The 25,149-nt window shown below is 44.5% G+C and overlaps 1 protein-coding gene across 1 annotated transcript in view; it reads right to left on the bottom strand.

Annotated features, from left to right (window-relative positions):
• FRMD4B (FERM domain containing 4B) overlaps positions 1-25,138 on the bottom strand; it is a gene marked incomplete at its 5' end in the record, with an annotated part of 42,153 nt that extends 17,015 nt beyond the window's left edge. Inside the window, 6 exon segments of the mRNA XM_009872800.1 lie at positions 6,912-6,998; positions 7,947-8,004; positions 9,084-9,149; positions 10,345-10,428; positions 24,058-24,080; positions 25,058-25,138. Of these exon segments, the coding sequence (XP_009871102.1) occupies positions 6,912-6,998; positions 7,947-8,004; positions 9,084-9,149; positions 10,345-10,428; positions 24,058-24,080; positions 25,058-25,138 (399 nt within the window).
• Between the last annotated feature and the right edge of the window lie 11 nt (positions 25,139-25,149).

The raw sequence follows: 25,149 nt of genomic DNA, 5'->3' as shown, positions 1-25,149 counted from the left end.
GGGTAAATCCTACACCGGCCAGATGCATCCCTGATCATTTGCAGTGCTCGAAAAGAAGGGAAAAAAGTCTTTGCGTTTGTAAGGAAACCTGCATGGAATTGCCTCAGGATGTGGGTAGAGCTTTGCCCCATTTCCTCCCCACCCTGTGAGACCCATCCCAGCCCAAAAAGGAGCTGATGGGCGCCTGAAGCATTTGCAGGCGGCTGCATTCAGCACAAAGACATTTGCCTCCTTGCCCAAAGACACGCAGGGCTGGCACAGCTCCAGCTCTCCCCCTCTGCTGCTCGAAGGCAAGGAGAGATGGAGAAGCAGCATTTGAAACTCCGCTCTTACGGACTGAAAAGTGTCCTGTCCCTAAGCTACCTCATTTAAGAACAATCTAAGCTCCTTAGCATTCAACTCCTCTGGCAAACCCTTCTGCAGTTGGGTCTTAAACCAAACACCAACGATTATATGAGCAGCTTCGGAATAAGTTGCTGACTAACAATATTTATAAAGGCACACTTAAAAACAATCATGAATGAATGTATTAAAGTTTCTGCCTAACGTGTGTGGATTAATGAAAACAAGAAGGGAAAAAAGGCCTTAATGCAAACACAGGCAGAAAAAAAAAGGAATAAAGAATAAACCAGTGTAAATCAAATGAAATTCTATAAACTCCTCAAGTATTTTTTTCCTACATTGTAGTCAAAAGGCAATACTCAGGAATCTGTCACTGTACTAGATACTTCAATACTTCCTACCTCTATACAGACATGTTTTGAAATCATTCCTAATTTCAATCTTATATAAACTGCATGCATATTAAAAGACAAAAGAGTTGTAAAAATAAATATATCTGGAAATCTGAAACTGGTTTTTGAGGGCTGGAAGAACAATTAGGAATAATTAAAGTGTTTTTGTGGAAGTTTTGCAATGTATGTTCCCTTCAACCAGATGATTAGGTCCACCTGACCTAATGAATGTTTTCTTAATAGCCTTCCCATCCATTTAGATTGCCAGATCCTTAAAGGCTCCCAAAACCTCCCATTAAGCATATCAGGGGCTGCCTGTCTGATCCACAGGCAGAATTTGGTCTGGCCAGGGCTTGTTTTCTGGGTCTTTTTGGAGAAGGCGGAGGTGCAAAGCTCTCTGATCACACCTCATTACTCGGGGACCTCTGTGCACCAGCCAGAGCTTAAGGTTCCTGCATTTCTACTGTGATTCTCTTTGAGATACTAGAGAATACTGAACAAAAACTTATCGCCCTTTTTTTCCCTCACAAAAAAAGAGACTAATTCTAGTCTGACAAGACACAAAGCCGAAAGAGACTGCTTAAGTAGTGAGACACCTTAAATAAAAGAAGCAGCTGGTTGTTTGGGGTTTTTTTGGTGGTTTTTTTTTTAGTTTGTTGGGTTTTTTCTTTTTTACCTGGCTGATCTTGCATCCAGTTTTGAATAAAAGGCAAGTTTGTCTGGGCCTGACAGCAGAAGCAAACTGGCTTGGAAAAACAGCCCCATCAGGATTGGAGGCAGGAGCTGGCATAGCCCCTCCTTGAGAGACATGCAAGAGAGCTCCTCAGGGGCCCTTTGCTTCATATCCTACCAGCCTGATGCATTTTCTGTAAAAAAGGACTTTAAAGAATTTTTTTTTTGCCCCCACAAAGGGGTAAAAAGCCTGGAGAGCAGCTCACTGCAGAGCTTGCATGGCCAAGCACTGCTGCACCAGCCCTGGGCGCAGCACGTGCCACGATTGCACCCGAGATGTTTCCAAGGTTGACAGCAAATTCCGACCAAGAGCTAAAATTGGCCAGATCTGACCAAGGGACCGTTGGGTAAGGCCAGCGTGGAAGTGCAAACTGCGCTGCAGCCTTTCCCTCGGGACGTGCTTTCAAAGCACCTCGTGCTACGTGTGGAGCCGGGGAGGAGGATCAGCAGCCAGCACCCCAGGAATTGGCTGGGAACGGCAATCTCCAGCCAAATGTGGCAACTCAGACCAAGGAAACAGAAAAGATTTCTGCCCACAGGAATGCACCCCACCCCACTGAAGGAAATTACCACCCTGCCGGCAACACTGGAAGAAGGGCTGCGCTTCAGCCCCTCTGCTGCACTTGGTTGTCTGGCATGCTACCTCCAACTGAAATATTTCTGTTTTAAATTCCTATCCCTGGCCACGGAGGGAGGCTTTTAAAGAGATGGCAGGAGAGCCAAACTGCCCCACCTGCAGCAGCTTCTGAGGGGAGGAGGCCAACAGCTCCCACCTGTGCCAGCATATATTGGTAGAGCTCACCTGGAGGCATCCTTCACCTCTTGCATACTAAGCCATTCCTCTAAAAACCTCTTCAATTGCCTTTTTAAAAAATTCTCTAATGCATTACAATCCATCCTCACTCAGTTCTCCCTCACATTGGTGTTAATGAGATGTGTTGGTACCAAACTGCCCCAAAACGTGTGTGTTTTGCGGCAGGTGACCCCCAAGCAACTTTCCAAACATCTGGAATTTCACAGCAGTCTCTAAGAACTGTGTGTTTATTTTAAATAATTATGCGAGCTTAGCATTTTATGTCTAAACCAATGGCTTCTACTTGGTGAGAAATAAACACTGTAAAAGAAATATTTGCCTAATTAGATCTGCCTGCTGAGAAGTCTGTACAAATGCTGTTGTGTTCTGAATCATTCAAAGCAGGACAGCAGAGTTACACTGAGTAAATGTTCTTCAAGGAAAAACTGTCAGCACCAGCTCTTAGTATACGTTGAATTAAAAGAGAAATATCATAAATATTACCCATTTCAAAATGAGCATACTCTAATAAAAACAGTTCTGAGAACATAATGGATTCAAGTCAAGCAGCATTAGAAGTGAAATTCTTGCAGATTTGAAACAATACCATAGCAAGATTAGCTGTTCTCCTCAGACATTATAGTTCATTTATCACCAGGGAGTCGCCCACAGAAACACAATGAAGTGGGAGAACAAGTCAAAAAGCCAGCAAGCTGCCTTCTCAAATTCCCATTCCTCAGAGGATCACCACATATTGGCTGAAGGCAGAATAAACTTAATACACACTCTATAAACAAGACGAGGCATTGTTTATCTCACCAGCAAGAAGAACAGGGGTAGAGATAAAAGGGAGATCTATACAAAGCCCTGGGACCTGGTTTATGCTTTTCCTAACTGATTCAGAGGAGACCAGGGATAGGATTTTGGCATTCCACCTCATAGCAAGCAGGAGGCATCTCTCGGTATTAACTGCAGCTGAGGGGAGAATATGTTTGCAAAGCAGCAGGACTGCAGAGTTAATCCCAGGTCTGAGCTGAAATCTGAACAAGGGTTGCCAAACCCAGTCTTTTTTATGCCCTGTGAGACTCCAGGATTATAATCAACTGAGCTCAGTGTAACCTCCAGTCAGTGTGGAGCCACTGCCTTTATCTATGGAGAAAACCACAACTTTCATAAATGACAAAAAATAATTCCCCATTCTCAGTCTATCACAGCGTGGGAGCACAGCGCTTCCCTCGGTGCCCATCAGCTCGCAGTCCCGGGCGAGGGGTAAAACATGAGCTTGCTTCACCAGAAACCCCTTCCGAAGCAATATAAGCTTTCAGGAGGGACTTAAAGCAAACTAAACTCCTTTCTCCAAACCATCTCAGGTCAACCAGCAAAACATTAGAGCCAGACAGAAACCTCCCCAGCCAGCTTCAGAGAGACAGACAGACACAGCAGGTTCTCCTGGTCCAGCCCTGAGTTACACACTGTCCTCTCCAGCACCACACATTCCCCTCACAGATAAATGACAGCACGTGCACACACATTGGCAAGGCTGGATAATTCCGATCTGGAGATTGCTTCATCCAGGTCTGTCTTGCAAGTTATTTCCTGTGAAGAGCTCTCAACCTTGGACTTCATGCAGTGGTGTTGGTCCAACAACAAAACCTTGGGATAACCGCTGTGCTCCAAGGCTCACAGTTATGTCTCATTGCCTAAAGACCTACTTGGGTAAAGCCAAAAGATTTCACTTTTTTGAGGAGGATGGATATATTTATTGGGATTTAATTGCCACTGCATTAATGGGCACAGTTAATTTTATATACATTATTTTCTATTATTTTTAACATTTTATTCCAAATATGGACTTGCCTCTTACTACATGCCTCTGACAAATATATTAAACAAATGCAGCCATGTCTGACAGCAGCCCTTCTCACTGCAGAAAAGACACGGGGAGCAAAACAAACCTGCCCTGGTGTGAATTCAGCCACAGCACAGACACCTATTCTTGTCCAAAGCCTCTACCTGAAACTCAGCAGCCACTATCAGAGGGGTTTGCACACTCAGAGATCCCTTGTGTCTTTAAAACTAGGGAAGGCCAGCTTGGTCTTCATTAGACTTGGACTCAGCTTCTCCCTTTTACTGAGCTCATCAGCTGCACATATATTTAAACATAACTAACTGGAGAAGTGGAGCACAATAAGGATGCTCTTTCCCAGATGGTTAGGGATAAACACAACAGCACTTTTTGATCCACAGTATAAACAGCAGGATAACATCAGCACATGGCAGTTGTGAGCTTGGCTCCATCCTGAAAAGCAAAGCAAGAAAATTCTGCTAAATCCATCAAACCTAGCACCTCTGCTCCCAAAGGCAGACAGTTTACATGCCTCCTTCCCTCTTGCCTGTTGCTTTGGAAAAGATTGTGCTTGCTGACTTCTCGGAGACTCAGGCAAGCTATACAGACTCTTCTCTCTCTGAAACAGATATTCTGATAGGCTCATAAATATGAACAAACAACAATGCTAGTTAAAAGGAAACTCCTGCCTGCCGCATCGCAGGCAGCAAGGCTGTACAGCTCCAGTGAAGTAAACAGCAGTAACTCAACAGTTTAACTTCAAAGCCAAGTTTGGACATGGGTGCCTCTCTAGACCCAGAATCTGCTTTCCTCCCCGGAAGCGATGATTCCAATTACTTCCACGGATCACATCAGAAGTGCACTTTGTACTTCAAATCCTGAAACACTTTCCATATAAAGAAAGGTTTTGCATAATTAGCCACACGTTAAAAGCAGTCATAACTCAGGACAAGCTGTGGCTGCAGTCGTTTTTGTCCCCCCCATTAACATCAGCCACAAATCTATAAGAATACTACAGCCATATCCATCGTCTCCTTTTAAATCAGCTTATTAAACTTTTCCCTCTGCACTTAGGCTCTTCTATCCCACCTTCCCTTCTAATCTCTATCCTCTGTTGTACAACTATAATTACATTAAAGCAGACAACTATTATCATTTTCCATGGTAACACTTCCACTGCAGAGGTGACCTTTGTTTTTTATTTTATTTTTCTTAAACACAGCTCCTACTGTGTTCAAAGGCAACGCCTCGTAACTAACTGTAGCAGGGTGTGACTTGGTATCTGGGCCCTGCTGACCTTAAAAAAAATTTTCTTAATCTGCCCGGTTGATGTTGTAAACTAAAATCCCACAAGGATAAAAACTGCTTGGCGAAGCAATGCTTCTAGCCAGGCAGGCTGCACTTTCTTGGAGAGCCCTGATGGTCACAGCTGGACGTCTTGGCTAGAGAACGATCCGCGTTTGACCCGACCGGAAAACTCTTGTAGATGTTGCCTAAAAACAGGGAAGTGCTCAAGAGCAAGAGGAGCTCCTTTGACGCTCAATGGCTGCACTAACATTGGCTTGATCCTCTTGTGTCACTGTCATTTAGAACAGGCATGGTAAGAGCGACCTGGGACCAAACTGTGCTTTACTAAACAAAGCAAAGGAAGCGTATGAGTTCAATTTTTGACACACAGGTATATAAAACTACGAAAAGAAACCAAGTTATAGCCCACTCTGGAACAAAGAGAAGCTGGGAGCTTGAAGGGGAATTACTTGTAACAAGGAAGTTTTGTTAAGCTGTTGTTTTTTGGCACAAATACACTAAACAATATCATTTTGCAAATATAAAATTCCCTGGCAGGAAGCACACACTTCATGTGAACTCGTGCCCAGATCATTCCCAGGGAAGGAGAACAGCAAAACCCCAGGTCTCCTTCTCCTCACCGCTCAGATCTTTCAATGAAAACATGACCAGAAAGAAACCACACACACCCGGCCCAGCGGCACGTGCAGTCCTGGCTCTTCTCCCCAAACAAGCGCGTTAAGTAACTCTTTAAAGGCTTTCAAGTCCTGTCAAAGGCAGACGTGTGCGGCTGCAGGACTAGGCGAGCTCCGGACGCATCGTGTGCTTGGGCTGCACCATGGGTTTCCAAGGCCGTTGGCAGAGGAGCTGGTTGGGGCTCGCTGCCGGGGGCTCTGAGGGAGCCAGCCATGGAACATGGGATCCTCTGCCCTGCTTAGACAGCAAGGGAGGTCGTTGGCAGGGCTCACTCTGCAGGAGACACACTGAAGAGCAGAGGGGTGGAAAGAGAGAAGAACGACCTCCACTATCTGGCATTGATTCTGAATCCTCCCCTCACAACTCACTGCACCGTGGAAACATACGGCTGCCCGAACAGGCCTGCAGTTTCACGCAGTTCCTCTTGTATTTCACGGATATCAGTGGAGCCTTTTATCATTTCACACATAAAAACACCGACGGAAGCCAAGTGAAAACACTGATTGAATACAAGGTCTTTAGTTTGGGACTTGCAGAAACCAAATTGCTTCATGCTGCTGTACTTATCCCTGGAGGCTGCCAAAATTCCTGTCCTGAGACCACCAAACTGAAGGCGAAGCGTGAGCCAAAGCTCCCGAAGGGAGTTTCCACTATCTATGTGAGAGGGAGAGTTTTACTGCCTCGGTGCCAGCAGAATTCTCCTCCTCTAACCCTTGGTTTTTTGCTCACTAGTCTAATAAGCAACATATTAAAGAAGTATATTCTGACATGCAACATCACCCTGCCTCCCACTCCCCAAAAATGAGATCTAAAACCAACTTACTTTTCTGGGCTTAACTTTGTCTTGTAAGTCGTACTGGCCTATTCCTTTGTAACTTATTCCGAGCCACCACGGGATTCCTTGTTTATCCTGAAAAATGGAGGCCGACGTGAACCAAGAGCTACTTAAGAATTACACAATTCCAAGATTACAGCTCGTTTCATTCTGTGACAAGTACGAATAGGTATGGAACAAAGAATTTTATTTAACTTTTTTTCTTTCAAACAAATTGATGTGAAGTGGATTGCTGGAGTGAATGTTGAATCTTTCTCCCCCTGCTTTCTCAGGCAGGAGCAAGAAACCAGGTGATGGTTGTGCAAAGCGGACAAAAAAGCGACAGTGCTGCTGACACAAGGAAGTGTCACTTGTTGCAGGAGTGGCTGTGAGAGGGGAAGGATATGAGACAGAAAAAAACGTGGCCACTGACTGCATCCACTAAATTCAGGCATGGACAGCTGCAGGAGGAGAGAACAGTGCAAAAAAAAAATCAGCTCCTTGGGTACCACAGTCATGGCCATGACTCAAAAATAAGGAGACATCATCTCTGCTGAGCTCTTCCGTGCAAAACACTTGGTCCCAGGGTCTGCACTACAAACGGGAATAAATGGTGCATTTTCATCACGCTCCAAAAGTATTTCTCAGCATTTCCTCACTAATCACCTATCACTCAGAAGAAACCTTTTCTATACGGTTACTTTTTTCTAATATTGATTAGAATTCACAATAGTCTCCCCAGGGACATTTTAACTGCTTTGATCTAGAAGTGATAACCAGTTTAATTAAGATTATAAAAATTTAGCTCCTGACAGGATTACAGAAGTTTTTACAAAGGTTCTTTTCTGTCTTCTGTAGCACATAATGCTCTGCTGCTCTCTGGAAACAATTTTTAAAGAGCAATGAAGTGGGAAAAATTATAGATGCTGAAGAATGTGGGGTTTAATACTGATAGAAGGGTACTGAATCATCAAACTACTCCTATAGGAATGTAATCACGTGTAATAACCAAAGCAATCACATTATCTATGGGCATTTACTAACCTTTACTCCATAGTAATGAACTCCATATGTTGGCAAAGCTTCCACCACTTTCATGTACCTGTAGACAGATTTATAGCGTATCAGATTATTTTCTCTGGAGGGAATAACATCTATTAACGTATTTTTTTCACACATACATTCAAGGACATGTCATTTGTCATTTTGATATTTTGAAGGCCTTAATAATTGAAGCCCCACATGTCCAGAAAAAAACGTCAACATCCTGGCTAGGGGAAAGATGTGATGCTTTGGCCCAGCTAAAGCAAATGGAAAATATCTCATAGAATAAAACATTCAAATCTCTTATCAGAAGGTCAGAGAACTGAAAGTAAAAATTCTGAACTGAACACACGAGCCTTTTGGGAAATGTTGGCGGTAAAGACCTGCCTCTAATGATTCCATTATGATGCTCTGCTTCCAACGGACAGGCCTCACAAAGAAGTGCTAATGCAGTCGTACGACTTTTTCATGAGGCAATTCAGACGACCACTGAACAGAGGATATTTTCCCTCGTTCCTATTGAAAGAAGCCCCTGAATTATTGAGACAGAGTTACAGGCATCCAGCTCTGTGAGAAAAACGACAAGCTCTCTATATCATGCAAACACGGCAATCAGCTCCAACTTCTTAGTTTGGAACACATTGCACTGCATTTGCCTGTAGGAAATACAGTAGTATTAATGATAAATTAAAAGTCCATAGGCTCTGTATGCGTCTTCGAAGACCTTGTTTCTTTTGAACATTCTTTTGAAATTCTGATCGTTTCAACAAACATCCATTTGGGGTTTTTTATAGGACTTAAGGTAATACTCATCCTGAAGAGTTTGGTGTGAAAACTATTTGATAGCAAGCAAAGTATGGAGCAGAGTCTTCCAGTAAATTCAAGCCTAAATAATTTCCTTTATATTTAAGGTATCTGAATGAGGACATACAACTTTAACTGCAAGCCTGTGAAATCTGAAACTTCAAATAATTTAACTGTGAAATATAACTGAAAAAATAAAAAAAAAAGAATCTGACTGATACAAATGGTAAGTTTGCAAGCAATAATGACTAAAGCAGCCTGCACGGCCACTTCTCAACAACAGAGAAAAAAGGAAAAATATCATCTTAACAAACCAATAAGTGTCATACTCACTGAACAATGGCTTGTCCTCTGGTCAGACCTTTAATTTGTGTATAATGCTCAATTACTCTGTCCTCACTGCAAAACAAGCACAAAACCCAATTTAGAGGCTCAGTGACTCTTTTTTCTTCGTGTTCGACAGCATCTGTCGCAATCCAGACGCCTGCTCGGCATGCAGAGCAGCGTCCCTCTGTACGTCCCTTGCGCCGGTTTACATTCTGTTTCTTACTGGTTTCTTTCTCACCCTTTGTTAAGCAGCAAGGAGCTGCCTGGCTGATTCCTGCCACCGCACACCGCGTTCCAGACCAATTAATGAATCGTTTCTGCTGCAAATGCTGCTGCAGAATGATGGGACTAATTGTATAAATTCATTTTCACGTTTTACAGGACCAAAACTTGCTTACATGCAAGACAGAAGAAGGTAAACCAGGCCTGTTTTCATTTCAGTGCATTTTTTCCTCTGACATTTCACAGGTGAAAAAAAAATACAGATTTGTCAGCAATGACCTTTTTCATTTTTCCTGTTATATACATTTTGGTTTAGCTGAATACAAAATAAAATATGCATTTAAATGTCAGACACTTGAAAGCCAAGAAAAGAAAAAGAAAAACCCAGCAGTATTCATTCTGAAAAAAAAAACCAAACAACAAAACCAAACCATAAGCAAGTACTGGTATACTTGAAATTCCATCAGGTGCACATCAAGCCTGAAAAAAAATTAAATAAATGAGGGAGTCAAACTTGCACAAAGGGCATCGACTCCAAGGAGACAATATTGTTGATTCATCCCAAATGCTGTGGTCCTCCACAGCGTGTCCAAGTCACAAAACTGGACCTGCCTTTCTGTTTCCAGCTTTTCTGCCTTGTTTTCTCCCACTGTGGTGTTGAGGAGAGCACCTGGGTGGGCACGTGGCCGCCAGCCAAGGTCACCCCAAGGAGCGGCTCTGCGGCGTGACAGCTGGAGAGCAAGGTGCTCGCTGCAAACCCACGCCTGGCCGGAGTTCAGATTTCAGCTCTTTCCCCACACAGTCTGGATCCAGCAGTTTCTGATCCAGCAATTTAATTTGAGTGAACTTTCAATGGGGGATTTGCACCGGATCTCGTGTAATTTGCAACGTTCTAAAAACTGGAAAAGCTTGAACACAAGCAGTTAACTCCGAGTCCTCTACCGCACAACCTGAAAACTCTTTTTTAAGAGTTTGCAAAACTGCTTAAAAGGGATCTTGTCATTACCATTCGTAGCAATAATTTACATTTTAAATTGAAGCTCACCAGTAAGCGAGTGATGGATGCTCCTGCAGCGTCTTGGTGGGAAAGACAGGCAGCGTCTTCAAGTCTTTTCTAGTGGTTTCATCACTAAAAAACAAAACCGGCACAGAGTCACTGCTAGGGAATCACAAATGCAATTATTACCCAAGAACGTGGTGCACTGCCCCATATCAGGCTGCCACCGCAATGTAACTCTATAGGCCCTCTCGCATAGCAGCGACATATACGGTGTCACACAGACTCATGTTGTAACTCATTATAGAGACACGTGATTCTCAGGCCACCGTGGCGGGAGTGTATCAATATTTATTTTGCCCACGCTTACTCTATCCACTGAGTGCAGAATGAGCCCTGAAACAGCTGCAGAAGGAGGGCGTGAAGCACTAATTTTTGCTCTATCTTCAGCTAAAACCCTACTTCTAAGACAATAAATTTCATGAAGCAGCGTGGTGTTTGTCAAATCTCAGAGTTTTAACACTGATCTGATTCAAAGCCCAGAGTTTCAGCTCATCTACTTTAAAATATTTCCACTGAAAATACTTTTCCTGCACTGCTCCGTTGAAAGTTCAAATATTTTGGACTCCAGGCCTAGTCTGGAACAAAACAAAGGGAGTTGAAGTATGTGAATGCAATTTGTCACAAAAACACATCAGCAGAATATTTAAAAACCTATTTACAGGCATCAGTAAAATGGTTAATATTTTCTCCTTACATGCTCCATTAACTAATCAGCTGAAACTTGTACGCCTCATTTCTGCAGGATTTCTGCATGCCTTCGCAGCGGCGCCAACAAGTACAAACACGACTTTTCTAGGTAAAGAACGCATCAGCCACGTCCATCAGCATCCGCCTTGACTTCTGCATCCAGGCTTTCCTTGAAGGCGTTTTCCTGCGCCCGACCTCTGTTTTCATCAGATTCTATTATTAGAGGTTTCACCTGTGCTACGCTCCCCCTCTTCCCTCAAAATCAGCGCCCCGTGCACCAGTGGAGCGGGCCAGAGCATGGAAATCTTTTCCATCTCAGGCAGCAGATGTCACATCGAAGGCGCAGTAAAAGCTTTTTGTTCCTCGGCGAGCACGGGCCAATCACTCCGCAAGCTTCTTCCCCAGCCCTGACAATGTGCCTCAACCCTGACTAAGAGGGACCACCTCTGGGGACACGGAAACAGTTCAATCAACAGCCTATTTATTCTTCAACGTCTTTGATGAAGTTGCCAAGATGGGGGTCAATTAGCGTCGAGGAGCTGCTGTTGCCGAGATTTGCCCAGCCGGGGCTCTTCTGCCAAGAAAATGTACTTTTCTTCGTGAGTTGGCCAGCACCCAAGTGCCACAAATGGGGACAGCTGGGTAGAAAATCTCTGGGTAAGATCTCTTCTCCCAAGGCTCAAATACAGCCAATGCTCACAAAAAGCTGAGGGAGGGGGTTTTATTCACCCCTTAAAAACCCACTTTGGTGAGAACAAAAGGCTGCAGGACAGCTCAGCTTGCAGCGAGAAGGTAGATTACTCCAGGGGTTTGTAGGGATACACGGAGATGAAGACAGAGCACACCCTCCTGAGGCCTCAGAAAGCAGAGCAAAAATAATAAATTAAAAAAGCAAACAAAAAAACCAAAACCAAAACCCAAAGATCTAAGCAACTTGTCCTGATCTCACAACTGACTCTTCTCAGAGAAGGAGGTTCAGCCAGACAGCCTCCTGAGGTCACTTCCAACTTCAATCAGAGACTCACACAGAATAATTGATTATTAAAATAAAAGCTCTCTCCTATTTTTAAGCCTGACTCATAACTGCAATGGCTGCTGTAGCAGCGAGGGTTGGCAGGGAAATATGGTGAAATAGTAAAGGTTTTCAAAGGAAGCAATACGGAAATAAGTTTATTTTTCCCAAACATAAAGGGCTGTTCCCCTAAATATAGATTCTCAACCCACAACATTCATAATCAGAGTTTTAATGGCCGCTCTCTAAACCCTTATTTAGAAACCTCATTGCCAGCAAACAACAAAATGCCCAAGCAAGGGCAGAAGCACTAAAAAGGCTGATGCTGGGAGAGCTGAGCTCTGGCACAGGCAGCCAGGCACGGGGGACAGGTGACTCCCCAGCTGCCACCACAGCCGGGTGCAGGGGTCCCAAGTTCTCCTTCACCAACTATTATAGGGCTAGTAGCCTCCTTGTCACTGAGACTTCGCAGAAATGCCACAAAACCTGGCAGCTGTGTCCTATCACACTCTGAAATGCCACTTTTTTTTGCACAAGTCACGGGGCTACACATCTTCCCATCTGGTTGTTGGGTCTCTCACTTCTGGACCTGGTTGAGTAGCAACTTAGTTTTGTCCTCAGCAAATGCCACAATGAGGGTGCTAAGCTTGAGCGATGAGTAGCAGCTCCTCAATATGGAAATGCCTACCACTGAATTTAACCCGAGTACCAGCCAGCCAGCACACCCACCTCCTCGACAAGGTTTGTGGGCTCTGAGCTGGGAGGTACAGTGACCAAAGAGCCACAATTACATCTGTGCCATGACGCAGGGCACGTTCCTTCAGCACTGACCCAGGACCAGGGCATCCGGTGTGGGTCGTTAGCAGGCAGAGTCCATGGAGTTGTACCAACTTACAGCAGAGCTGGACCTTCTCCATACCAACCTACAAACCCATCCAACTTCTCACAATAGCAGAGAATACACTTCTTCGATGAAGCAAAGCTGGCCCTTGGGACTTGCTTTCCTGAAGGGACCCAATCTCACACCCTGAAGTTCTTGATGCACCGTCCCATCCATCTGCAGTTGGAGGGGAGTCAACCAAAATGGACTTATAAAGCCTAAAAATCTCTGAGAAGCCACATGAGGATTTTTTTCTTGCATAATTTTAAGAGAAAACATGATGTAATCCTAGAAAAATGTAAAAGACCTGGAAGAAACAGGGCACAGCTCCTTGCACACTGGATGCCTTCAGACAGCAGAGGCTGGCACGCAGCAGCCCCGATCTGCTGACTGCGTGCTGAGGATTAGCATTTCAGATGATTCACAGCTTCAGGGATAATAAAAGCCTCAAATGGTCCTCCCCCTCCTTCCACAGAGTTCATTATCCCTTCATCTGCACCAAGGAGCCCAAGCATGGCTCCCCTTGACCTTCACGATCACTTTCCCAAGCCCTCCAAGACCCAGTCGCTCCCCAGAGGTGACAACTCCAGATAGCAGGAGCGACATTTGAATTATTACCTGTTCCTGTTTGCTTTCACAACGATCACAAGGCGATAAACACATCACAGGGCAGACAGCCCCAGCTCCAGATGTCCAACCCTCTACACTATCTACCAGCCAAACACACCAGTGCTGTATCTGGCGTGTCCATGGTTGGTTCTCATCAGGCAGGAGGAGGACTCGGCTGTCGGGACGGAGCAGCCCACTTGCATCTAATCTGACCTCTGCTACAAGGAGGCTTCTTGACTGGTGGTTCTTGGCATAATTTCAATGCATAAACTTAAAACACCCAGAGTCAATAGGACTGAACATTTTTTGGCAAAAGGTTGTTTATTCCCTAAGAGGAGAATATAGGAAACTCTCATCTTATGTATATTTTCGCTATGGAGAAGAATTAAATAAAATCAGCAGACGTACCTTTTCCTTCCTATTCTACCCTCTAAATGGGAGCATTCTCTCCAGCAGAACTTGAACTGATCTGGGCAATGTAAATGAAAATCCACATCAGACCCTCCTCACGCCAAACCTCAGAGCTTGCGTTCTCGGTACTGCCCATGTTTAATTTTCTGTCCCAATAGGAACAAACATTGGGCAAGATGCTGATGAGCAGCAGGCTCTGCTCGTCAGTGCCAGCTCTGTGGAGATGGAAAAGCCATATAAAATAACCACTAGCAATATTTAACCATGTACCATACTAAGAATAGGAGTTCCCACATTCAAACTACTATCTTTAGCTACAATACAGAACCAATCTCATGTGCCTCCTACAACCCGCTGGCATTAACAGTAAAATTTTAGGCATTTTGCTAAAACCCTACCAGAAATCTGGGAAGGAACCAAGCCAAACTGTGTGGCATGCTCTGCCTAAAAGCACATTACTGAAAATTAAAAGACTTACATATTTATGCTCTCAGAAAGCACATCTTCACAGCTTGTAATCGAGTGATACAAAGCTCCCTGCTAGGCAAAGATTTACAAAGCTGTGCTAATTAGGACCACTCGTCAACCGCTGCCTGGGCTTTTCCCTGTGCCCACTGTCAAACCAGCTTATGCCTGTTGCTAACACAGGTAAGAGCTTAGATGTAATAAAATGCAGTTAATGAGATTAGCATAAGAAGTGAAGAGCAATAGACACACCCAGAGCAGCAAAAGTAATATACTGGACATATACAACATAAAAGCTTATCAGCCCACATAGTCTTTGTAAATACTATCAACATGACAAGGACAGGACTTCAGACAAGTTTTAACTGACTAAAGGGATGGTAGGTGTGTCTGCCTCTGCTGAACTGTTGGCAACACTTTAGAAGGTAGGAATTTATCACTGGGGAAAGTGCATTGTATAGTGATTTTCCTCTATTCTCAAAGCCTCTTGACCTCATAAATACCTACTCTTGCATAAGTCAACACCTGCGTCTTTCTGATTGTTACTATTTTATATGTGGTGAATTCTTGAAATGAATTTTAAGCACACCACAGGTAGAATTTACAGTGGCCTTGCTTTTAGAAAATTACTAACCTCTCAAGCTAACCTGAAAGCTATTTCACGGACATCTAAAAATCAGCAGACACTTCTGAGAATTGCATGTGAGATACAAGGAAATGTGGAGCATCTCAACTAAAGGGCAACACAGTATTACCCTGCATTGTGAAGATGCCTCAAAAACTTTCCAGAAGGATTTTTCTTCCTATTCTGTTCATGTAGATCTAGTAAAATAAAGAAACACAGAAACAGGACACAATGTGGCTAGAGACTTGAAAGTTTGACCAAGTTTTCAGAGGGGTTGGTCAGGTTACTCAGATGATGCTAGTAAAGCTCCTATTTCTTGAGAATAACCACCAAATTCCATTGCTATGGGACTACATGCAATGCTGTAACAGTAGAAGAACAACCCACGTTGCTGCTCACACTCCAACCAGGTGCAAAAATTACTTTCTCAAGTGACCAGACTTAGGACAGTACCACCAAAGTCCCCAGGGTGCTCCCGTTCCACATGTTCACAGATGAGAGCCGGCAACACGAATCATCGCCCTGCAGCTGGACTGTCTCAGCATCAGGTGCCTTTTCTGCAGGCTTTTGTTTTGTTTTAAAATAAATGGCAGGGCAGAGCATGGCAACCTCATGCTCCCACAGAGGCTGAGAGCTCCTTTCAAGGTACCCCAAGGAACAGGTGTGAGGAGGAAGCAGCGAGGCAACGGAGGAGAAAAAAAAAAAATGAGCAGGGTTAAAAGTGCAAGAGAAAAAATGGGGAAAGAAGGCAGAGCAGGGAAGCTACAGGACGAGCTGATGGATTTAGCAGCTTTTGAATATGTCAGAGCAGCAGGATCTTGGCAGCAGGATTTTGAAACACGCTCTCTGACAAATCCTCTTTTGTGACAAATGCCAGACGTTTCTCATCATTTCCCAACCTTTCAGTTTATGGTCTGCTGGCACACTCAAGGAACTTATTTTTCTATTGAAGAAAGACCAGGATCCGGAAAGGCCATGAACAAGGGGGGTCCCACTGGCACAGGACAGCCAGAGCCCAACCGTAACCCCTGCAGCCAGCGGGAGCTTTGCCTGGGGCAGGGCTGCAAAGCCTGCCACTTGAATACCTGATAGAAATGCCTGCTCAGAAAGGTATTTAAAGTAGCATTTCTAAGAGCTTTCCAAACCGTGAAAGCACTGTGATAAGCAGTGCAGATGGCTCTCTGAACACCAGGCTTCTTGCAGGTCTACACTGCAGCCATGCTGTAAGTTCCCACGCTGTGCTGCAACAACAGCTCAAGAAGGATGCGCACCAAGCAGAAAGTGTGGCTGGGCACCTCTTGCCCACACTTAGCACAGGTTGGACCACAGCCTGGGACCCCCAGGCCTGACTTCCAGCTCCAGGCCTACTCCTTTAGGCTAATCTCTAGGTTTCCCAAGAGGAGCAGGCAGCTGAGAACACGTGCTGCTCCCAGAGCCACCTTGGCAGATGAGGCACTGTCCGTATTTCCACTTTGCAGACAGGGAACGAGGTGCCAAGGAAGGAGTTCTCCGCGGCTAGAAAACGTTTGCTGCCTGAACCTGCCCTGAATTCTCAGGTCATGATGCAAAATAAGAACATCCTGAAGATAAAACCCACTGGTCCTTGAACAACACACCTACCACTGCTGACAGTCCCCAGATCTGGTACAGAATATCCACGTTTACGTTGCTGCTCAGCCAGAGCGACAGCACGTGTTAGCAGAGCTACTATCAGACTGGATGGGAAGCAGAACGGCTCTGCTTTACCTGGGGATTTACTGCAGAGCAAAAAGATGACTATTCACAGTTGATACAACGCTTGAAGGATCCCCAAACCCTTCCTAGCAACAACAGCCTGTTATTTCTAACGTTCACACTTTCTTCCTGTTCACACAAAAGTCAGCTTAGCCGTATTAGTTGTGGGGGTTTAGCATGTCTGAGTAGAGCAGCAAAGTTTAAAGGTTGTTATCACAGCCCTGCATGCTGATATGGGGATACATGGAACCACAAGAAAAATAAAGTATCCAAATAACGATAAAGACCTGACAAATCTGCAAAAGCAAAAAAAGAGCTGAGGCTGAAAAGCTGTCGTTCCATTTCCTCAAAGCACAAAATACATGTCACATGATAGATCCCAACCACCATGGGAAGGAAAAGCAAGAGATTCATTTTTGCTTTTTTTAAAGGGAAGATGCTGTTCAGAGTCAGACCAGAGCCCAAACTCCTGCTTGCAGCTCATGGTGCAAGGCTGGAAAAACTTTCTGTAGACCTGACAAAGTTTTCCAGATAGTGAACACAAGGGTAGTGAATTCATTATAATGCAAAAGTAATGAAATTTAACCATACAACAGGAAAAGGCAATGTGTTTGAATGCTGAAACTATACTTGAAGGAATTTCTAGGGACAAGGAAATCTTCTTTTCCTTAAGGTTGTGGATGCCGCGATACTACTTCAAGCCTAACTGCTATGACAGCAAAGTATGTCGGATTTGTCCCCTGCACGGGACACAACCGCAGTTGCCTTGTTTCTCACTGGCTTTGGACGCAGAGTAGACACAAAAGTCCTGCTTTGGTGGCTGGGCTGTTTTCACTATAGCACTGCCTCTCTGAGACAGACGTGCCTTAAAGGAGAATTAAAAAAAGGACTGTAGAGGGACAGCCAAAGAGTACGAAACACAACCACCCCTTTGCTGCGCCTTCACATATATGACATCTAAAACTGCGTGTTCCCTACCTAACTGCCATAATGATGTGTAAATATTGAAAGTTACACTGCCATATGCAAGTGGTAAATCACATGAGATCAGATTGTTAAATTGCTTAAAACATCTTTTTTCCTCTTTGTCTAATCCTTTTTGCTCATTTCACCCACAGTGCTTCCACCAAATTCAGCCTAATTCATCTGCTGCACAATAAGCATACTATACAAATTCCTTGGGAGCACTTACAGAAATGCTTTAAAATAGAAAATGGTAAAACATTAAAACGACATCATTGCAGAGACTATGTATGCTTTAGTCTGCCCTGAACTGTATGGATACACAAATACCACCAATAGAAAAATCAATAAAAATCAAACAATATAAAAAACCACCACCAAACCAAACAACCTCTTACTGTTAAAAATCTAGCAGGAAACTAGGTCTTAACTACTTTTTTTTTTTTTGTAAATGCATCTGGTTTACATAATGAATTTCCACTTTTTATTGAAAAATAAAACACTAGAAGAAAACAACATTTTCACACCAGGATAATGATGTTCAGGGGCTCCCTGTTCGGCTCCCCTCTGCCTCCTGCCTTCCACCTGTTCCTCGTGGTACACTGGGGTGTCAAATCCCAAAAATAAACTATAAAGACTCATCAAGAAAAGCAAGACTTGCACACTGCTAGAGAAAAATGACTGGATTTTAAACAGCTTCACTTTGAAGAAGGTATAAAATGCAATTAAGCAGAGAGCTCTCTGGGAAAGCGGGTATCTGATACCTGTCAAGCAAGAGAATCATTATCACTGTATGAAATATATGTATCAAACATGACTTTCCCTAAACTTGCTTATTTACCACAACAGTTCATTAGATGTTCCAAAATAAAGTGAAATCAGCACCCTTAGCAAACAGGATCTGAGTTAATAAATCTTTGCTCATCTTGCTTCAAATTAGTTCTTTGCAAAAGAGAGAGCTCAGGAAACCACACAGCTGGGTTTGACTGCGACAGAGTTAATGGTTCACGAGCAAGTGCCTAGCTCGGTATTTAAAGAAAAAGCATGAAGAGTCGCAGCTGAAAGGCAAAATACGCAATGACTCACTGGGCAAACAAGCAGCCGTGGAGCACAAGGAGCACAACCCAAGCACCAGTGCAGGGCACTGATTCCCAGCGAGACAGACGCATCCCAGTGGGTCCTGCTGGAGAAAGCCTCTGCAAATAATAGCGCACGGCCATTTTAAAAGTGCACTTGTGTGAAAAAAGATGTCAAAAACTAAACCCCAGTGCTGGCAGATGGATGCCTTGAGAGCGAATCCTATGGTGGGCCACCATCTCTTCCATGTCACCCCCTGATACCTGTGGAAGGAAACCCTCAGGGGCTGAACGAGGCACCCAGACCATGACCAGGTCTCTGGCCCCCAAGGATGAAACCAGTGTGGATGTCGCCTTTGAACTCATCCCCAGTCCCAGTGGTCCTGGAAAAGAGTGTCCCATGAATGGTTCACAACAGGTCTCCTTCCCCAACAGGGCAGCCCTAAGAGGAGCAGGTCTGTGGAGCAAAAAGGTTTGTGCCAGGGGCCTGACACTCATGCTGTACCCATTTCTCAGCTTTCTTTAGACAAGCTTTAGTCTGGCCCAATAGCATAAGCACCCATTAGTGGCTGGCACCCCTGAGGTGGGCTCCATCCACGCCACACAAATCCACTTTGAGCCTTCTGAGACCTCTCCAGAACGCAGACCTGAGAGAGATGAGTAGAACAGCTTGGAGATTTGGTCCAGATTTGTGTTTCTGCTCCAGTTTCAGTCCTGGATGTGGCCACACCTGGAGTTTTGGTCATATGAACCTAGTGAGATTTCCAAAAACAGGCTGGACAAGCTGCCTCCAACAAATCTCAGGTGTGTCCTGTTTCTGAAGCTACCTTAATCGTGGGGCAGGCAGTACAGCAAACAGGAGCTTTGCTATCAGCCAATTATTAACTTCTTCCAAGCAGCTATTTTCTAGCACTGCCCACGTTATCGTTTTCACATTCTTTTCTACCAAGAGATTTCCCAATTTGTCTGGCTAAACAGTCACTATGCCAAGCAAACACTACCCAAAAAATCTAACAGTGAGCACTCAGTCTTAATTAGGAGCAAGTCGTTAATATCAGTTTTCTGTGCCTGGTCCAAGCACTTTTTCCTCAGTGCAGTTTTTTAATTCAGGAGTTTCTGAACCAATACTTCATAGGTGCAGTTTGCAGGGATATCGTTCACACAAGCTTCTTCCTTTCACAAACTGAGTTTATCAGCCATGTAATGATAAACCCCGGTGCCTCGCACATGTCAGCTATCAGGAATTCATTATTTTGTCTGTGTTATGTTATACCCAGTCGGGAGTTATCTTTGCAGCCCACAGGCCAGAATCAAAATTGAATGCGTCAGCTATTTAAAGAAAATGAAAGCCCTCCTCCAGCAATTTAATTAACTTTCAGGGAGATGGATTTCAATTCTGGAAACATTACGGGGGACAATATGATCGAAGATTATTGGTCAGAAAATAATTTTTTTTAAGAAAAAAAAAGTTACTTTCCTTATATAGTCCCTGTAGCTAATCTGATTTTAATAAACATATTTTTAGTGGTAGAGGGACAGCATTTAGAATATCTGCTATAAACTGTCTCCTTTGTGAAGTCACAAAGAAAAATACTGCTAGATACTATTGTACAGCATTTCTGAGGGCAGATGCTCAGCCTGTAAACTAAAAATGGATAAATCATTTATTTCCCAAGCAGGCAAGACTTTATATGCTGCATATTTGCATGATGAACAATTACCGGACTGATCTATTATTTTGTTTGCCTGCCAAGACATTCAGCTTCCTCATAATTTGAAAAAAAATATTCCTAAAATAGAATATGGACTTTTTTCCCCAAAATCAAACCATGCCAGAAGCTGCAACTTGAATCAAATGCTCATTTTAAAACGAAGATTTTGCAAAACCAGGCTTGCAGCTTTTTCTGTTTCATTTGCTAGCGTGAGCACGGAGGAGTGCAATTAACTAATACGGAGTTTCAAAACTACTGCTAATGACTAATGGTTTGCTTGGGGTTCTTATTACAAGGAGCTGGAGAAAAACTGACAGGAATTCAGTTTAAACAGAGAAGCAGTCAACTGGAAATCATTGATGAGTTGTGAAAAGTGAACATGAGCAAGGCGTGTTCCCTCCTCTGGAGCAAAACCTGCCCAGTGGCTGCAGGGGAAGGCAGAGAACCTCAGACCTGCAGCATCCCAGACTACCAGAGCTATAGGATTTCGGGGAGGAACTGCTCTGCCCAAGGCAGCCCCGACATCATCCAGCGTAAGGGGGAGAGGAATGGCAGGCTGGGCACCCCCACGACGTTAATCGTCGTCACACGCGGGGTAATTATCGTGGCTGGCATCACCAGTTTGGTAAACAGGAAAAGGAACTGGGAGCGTGGTGAGCTACGCTGGTCGTGGTCTGCTGTCTTCTTCATTAAATCATTCCTCCTGTGGCCCACGGTCGTTTCAGATTGCCTTTGAGAAATCAGAGCTGACCAAAACGGGCGTGTATGCCACGGACATGCTGTGGGTGCAATTTTGAAGCACATACTTAAGTTTTATCAAGATGTCTTTAAAGCCAAGGTCCTCTCAAAGTGGAACTTGGGAGGTTTATCTTGCATAAACCCCCTCTCCAAATGATAAGACACATACCCTTGTCCAAACAGCCCAGCCCAGGACCCCGGGGTCCTATTGCAAACCACCTGCAAGGGTCAAACCCCAAAGACCCTGGTATTTTCACACTGTTGGTGCTACCAGACTGCGAAGTCCCTCAGAAGTCACCTTTGTGGTGGAGAAAACAAAAGTTTTCACTTACTCCCAAGTGCCCACGTGTCTGGTTTGCTCACTGAAAATAAACAGATTTCCAAAGAATGTGCTCACCCACTCAGCACGGGGCAGGGGAGGGTGTTTCTCAGGAGATTTCTGCTCTCTGCCATCAAGACGTTATCTGAGAATTCGAGCAGCAGGTTGGGAAAGGATACTGCAGAGCTGCAGGAGTTTGAAACGTTTGGACCCTGGGGCTGATCTGCCTGTTCCCAGCTGAAGTCGGCGAAAATGCTGCGTAGTGACCCTGCTGAGGGACACGTCCCCATAGAAAAACTCCCTACGGGATGCGTGGAAAAAATCAGCCAGGCAGAGATCACCAGAACTGTCTGGACTGGCCCATTTTTCACTCCCAGAAAGCTAATCTCTAGGACTTCAGGCAATTCCTGTATTTACCCGTGTTCATTGAGCACTAACCCTATAAAAAAAAAAAATATTTAAAAAATTAACCTGTGTGTTCTCACGTACGCAATAAATGGTGCAAGAGCCACATTCCGGAAAGTGATTCAAAGTGGAATTGCCAAACGACAGCGAAGAACAAACACGTCAAACCCAAGAGGCTACAAATGGAAGCAACTGCACTGCACAAGCTGTAAGGACATATTCTTCCCATCACGGGCGAGTTTGGCAGCAGGGGAGACCAGTCCTGCAGTATCTTTGTTAAGATACACTGGTAATTAAGCTAGCGCTTATCAGCGGTGGTCTGAACGACCACTTGTGATACATAAGATGAAATTCCTTCACTTCTGGTGCACTCACTTGGCCTGGGACAGCTGGCCAGGCTCATTTGCTACAGAGGCATAACAGATGTTTTGTTTAACAGAAGAAACAATTGCTGCAGCTATTTTCATGCAACTGTTATGGGTAAAGCTGTACTTGGAAAAGGTAATCACTCTTGCAGCACAGTATTATTCCCTCCAATTTTCTTTAAATACTTTTGAAGGTAACTATGAGCTATCCCACTCCGTACAACGTGTCTGCAGCGGTATGAAAAATAACCACTGACACAGTTCTTCAGTGTGTGAAGCAACACTTGTAAACCTATTTATGGTGAATGATAAGGAGTCAGCAGTATGTTTAAACCACATAAGGGAGGTTTTCACCTCAAAGGTAGTTTTTAACCTTAACCCCTTTTTTCTTGAGAATAGAGCACGTGCCACCAGTCGCTACAGCTGACGTTACTTGCAAGGTGAACAGCGGTTCTCTGCTTAATCTGTGCCTAAGCAGAGTTAAACTTAGGGTGTCCCTGTGAGATCAGGCAAGACGAGTGGTCTTTCTAGAGAAAACACGCAGCACACTGCAGCTATAAGCAGTTGTGGGTCACAAAGCAGGTCTACACCACAAATAGGAACAGAAATTGTCTGTACAGCTGGCCCATCCAGTTGAACTGAAGTCATAAGGACATCTCCTCCCTGCAGGTGTAAGAGCAAACCACCAAAAAAGGAGGCCATGACGGACTTCACAGAGTGCATCCCTGAGAACAGTAAGGACAACTACTGGGAGAAGAAGGGATCTTGGGCAGCAGCACTGGCACTTATTTGACAGCTGCACACTGAGGGAAAGGCTGAGTATGTCACTGCTGCGGGCTCTGGCAGTCAGGCGTGACTTGCTCCCTGCATTTAGGCAGATAGTGCTTTACTGAACATTTGCAAAGCACGCTTCTTCAAAGCTGCTGTAGCTAAAGTGTAAACACATCTCTTTTCCTACAGGGAAACTCAGCAAGTAGTAAAATATTAACGTGACCAAAGCCAACCTGCTGAATTTCTATTTGCTTAGTGAGCTGTTTCTAACTGAAGGTCTTTCCTTGGCTCTAACAGGTCTGAGTGCGACCCTACCTCCTCCCCGCAGCCAGTTATCATAACCAGTGCACGGCAAAAAGCCATCTCCAAGGGCAAGCCCGGTCTGATGATGCAGCTTTTGACAGCTAAAACCCAGCAACCGGGTCGCCCACTAGCTACAACACAACTGTGGGGGCAAGTGTGGGAAGAGAAAAGCCCTGTGGAGCAGCTGCAGAAGAAAGCGGCTCATTGATCTCTGGTGAGGGCAGCTGGTGGGCTCCATGTCTCTCCATCCGTGCTGCCACTGAGCAGGCAAGGTCACCCAGATGGACCCAAGCCGCTGTGCAAAACACAGGCTTCCTGGTGGGAAAGAGGGGCGTGGTGGGAAAGAGTGGGAGCTTTCTCCCCATCCCACTTTGGCACCCGTGTTTGGAGAGGGAGTGAAGCGGGATGGTCTGAAAAACTGTTTGGACTCAGAGCCTGCTCACAAAAGGCATTACTCACCCTGCAGACTCTGATTTTATCCAACCCAGCAGTGCATTTCACTTTCTTCAGCCACTGCTCGTGGCCGGACTTTACCCCCGTTTTTTGATTGTTTAAAATACAATGCCAACAGAGAAAAACACATCCATCAAGCGCACCAGTATTAGAAAGGAAAACGTTATTACCTGGAATAGTCCCCTTTAGCTTCCTACAATTGAAAAACAGTGACAGAATTAAAACATGATCTCTTCAAAAGTCCTCGATTTTCCCAGCATTGTTCACTTCCCCACTCCCACAGCTCTGCGGCCAGATCCTGACCCCAGTCACACTCAGTGCAAAGCACCGAGGCTGCCTGCATCTACTCCAGCACAGAACTTGGTCCTTTACACTTCTAGCTGTAGAAAATCACCTGTACCATAAATGCAACCGCTTCCAAAATGGGAGCAAATTTCACACTGCAAATCAAATGTCACGTTTAATGCAGGAGAAGTGAAATATAATCCCCTCTCCGGCAGACTGCATCCACCTAAAGGTTGGCTTTACAGGCAGGTCAGCAGTTGGGAGGAACTGTGCTCACTCGAGATGTGAGCACTTCAGGCAGATCTAGCCACTGCAGATTTGCTGTGATACTTTGTCACTGGGAATGCAATGGGGGGAAACCCTCTCCAATGTTTCATTATTTCAGGGAAAGTGGTAAATAAACAGAGCTCAAGTCTGAATACAACAAAACTTGACTACAGAAAAACTGACATTTCAATAACAGAAGCCTCAAAAACATGTGCTCTGAAAGAAGGATTCATGATGTAATACAGCAAATTTAGCTATAGTGTTATACTCTTTTCTTCCCAGATCTCCAGAACATATTTAAATTAGAGTACGTGATAAACTGCCTGGAAGCCTGCCCAAATACATTACTTTCCTTGATGAGTTTTTCCCTTTTTCCTTTCCTCTTTCAATTTAAAACTCCTCAGATAGATGTTTCTCTCACTTGTCTGCAAAGGGAAAAAACAGCTCCCAACATTTTTAGCTCCCTCCCTAAAGCTGAAGGGACTACAAACAACGCTGTAAGGTTTTGTCTTTATAGAAGAAGGGGGGGGGAAAATAAAGAATGAAAACAAACCAGAAAGGCAGCTGAGCTTAATCAAGCCCGAATTACCGGTACCAAAAACCCGAAAATGCACTTACCTGCAGTATCAGAGCTGCCAACTTGAAGACGGTCTCACTCTCCACTTCGATCTGCCCCTGCGCACGGAAAGGGGAGCACAACGTGAGCCCCG

Source organism: Apaloderma vittatum, unplaced genomic scaffold (assembly GCF_000703405.1).
Source record: "Apaloderma vittatum isolate BGI_N311 unplaced genomic scaffold, ASM70340v1 scaffold1270, whole genome shotgun sequence".
In the NCBI taxonomy this organism is placed as follows: domain Eukaryota; kingdom Metazoa; phylum Chordata; class Aves; order Trogoniformes; family Trogonidae; genus Apaloderma; species Apaloderma vittatum.
This window is presented reverse-complemented; position numbering and strand designations above follow the sequence as displayed.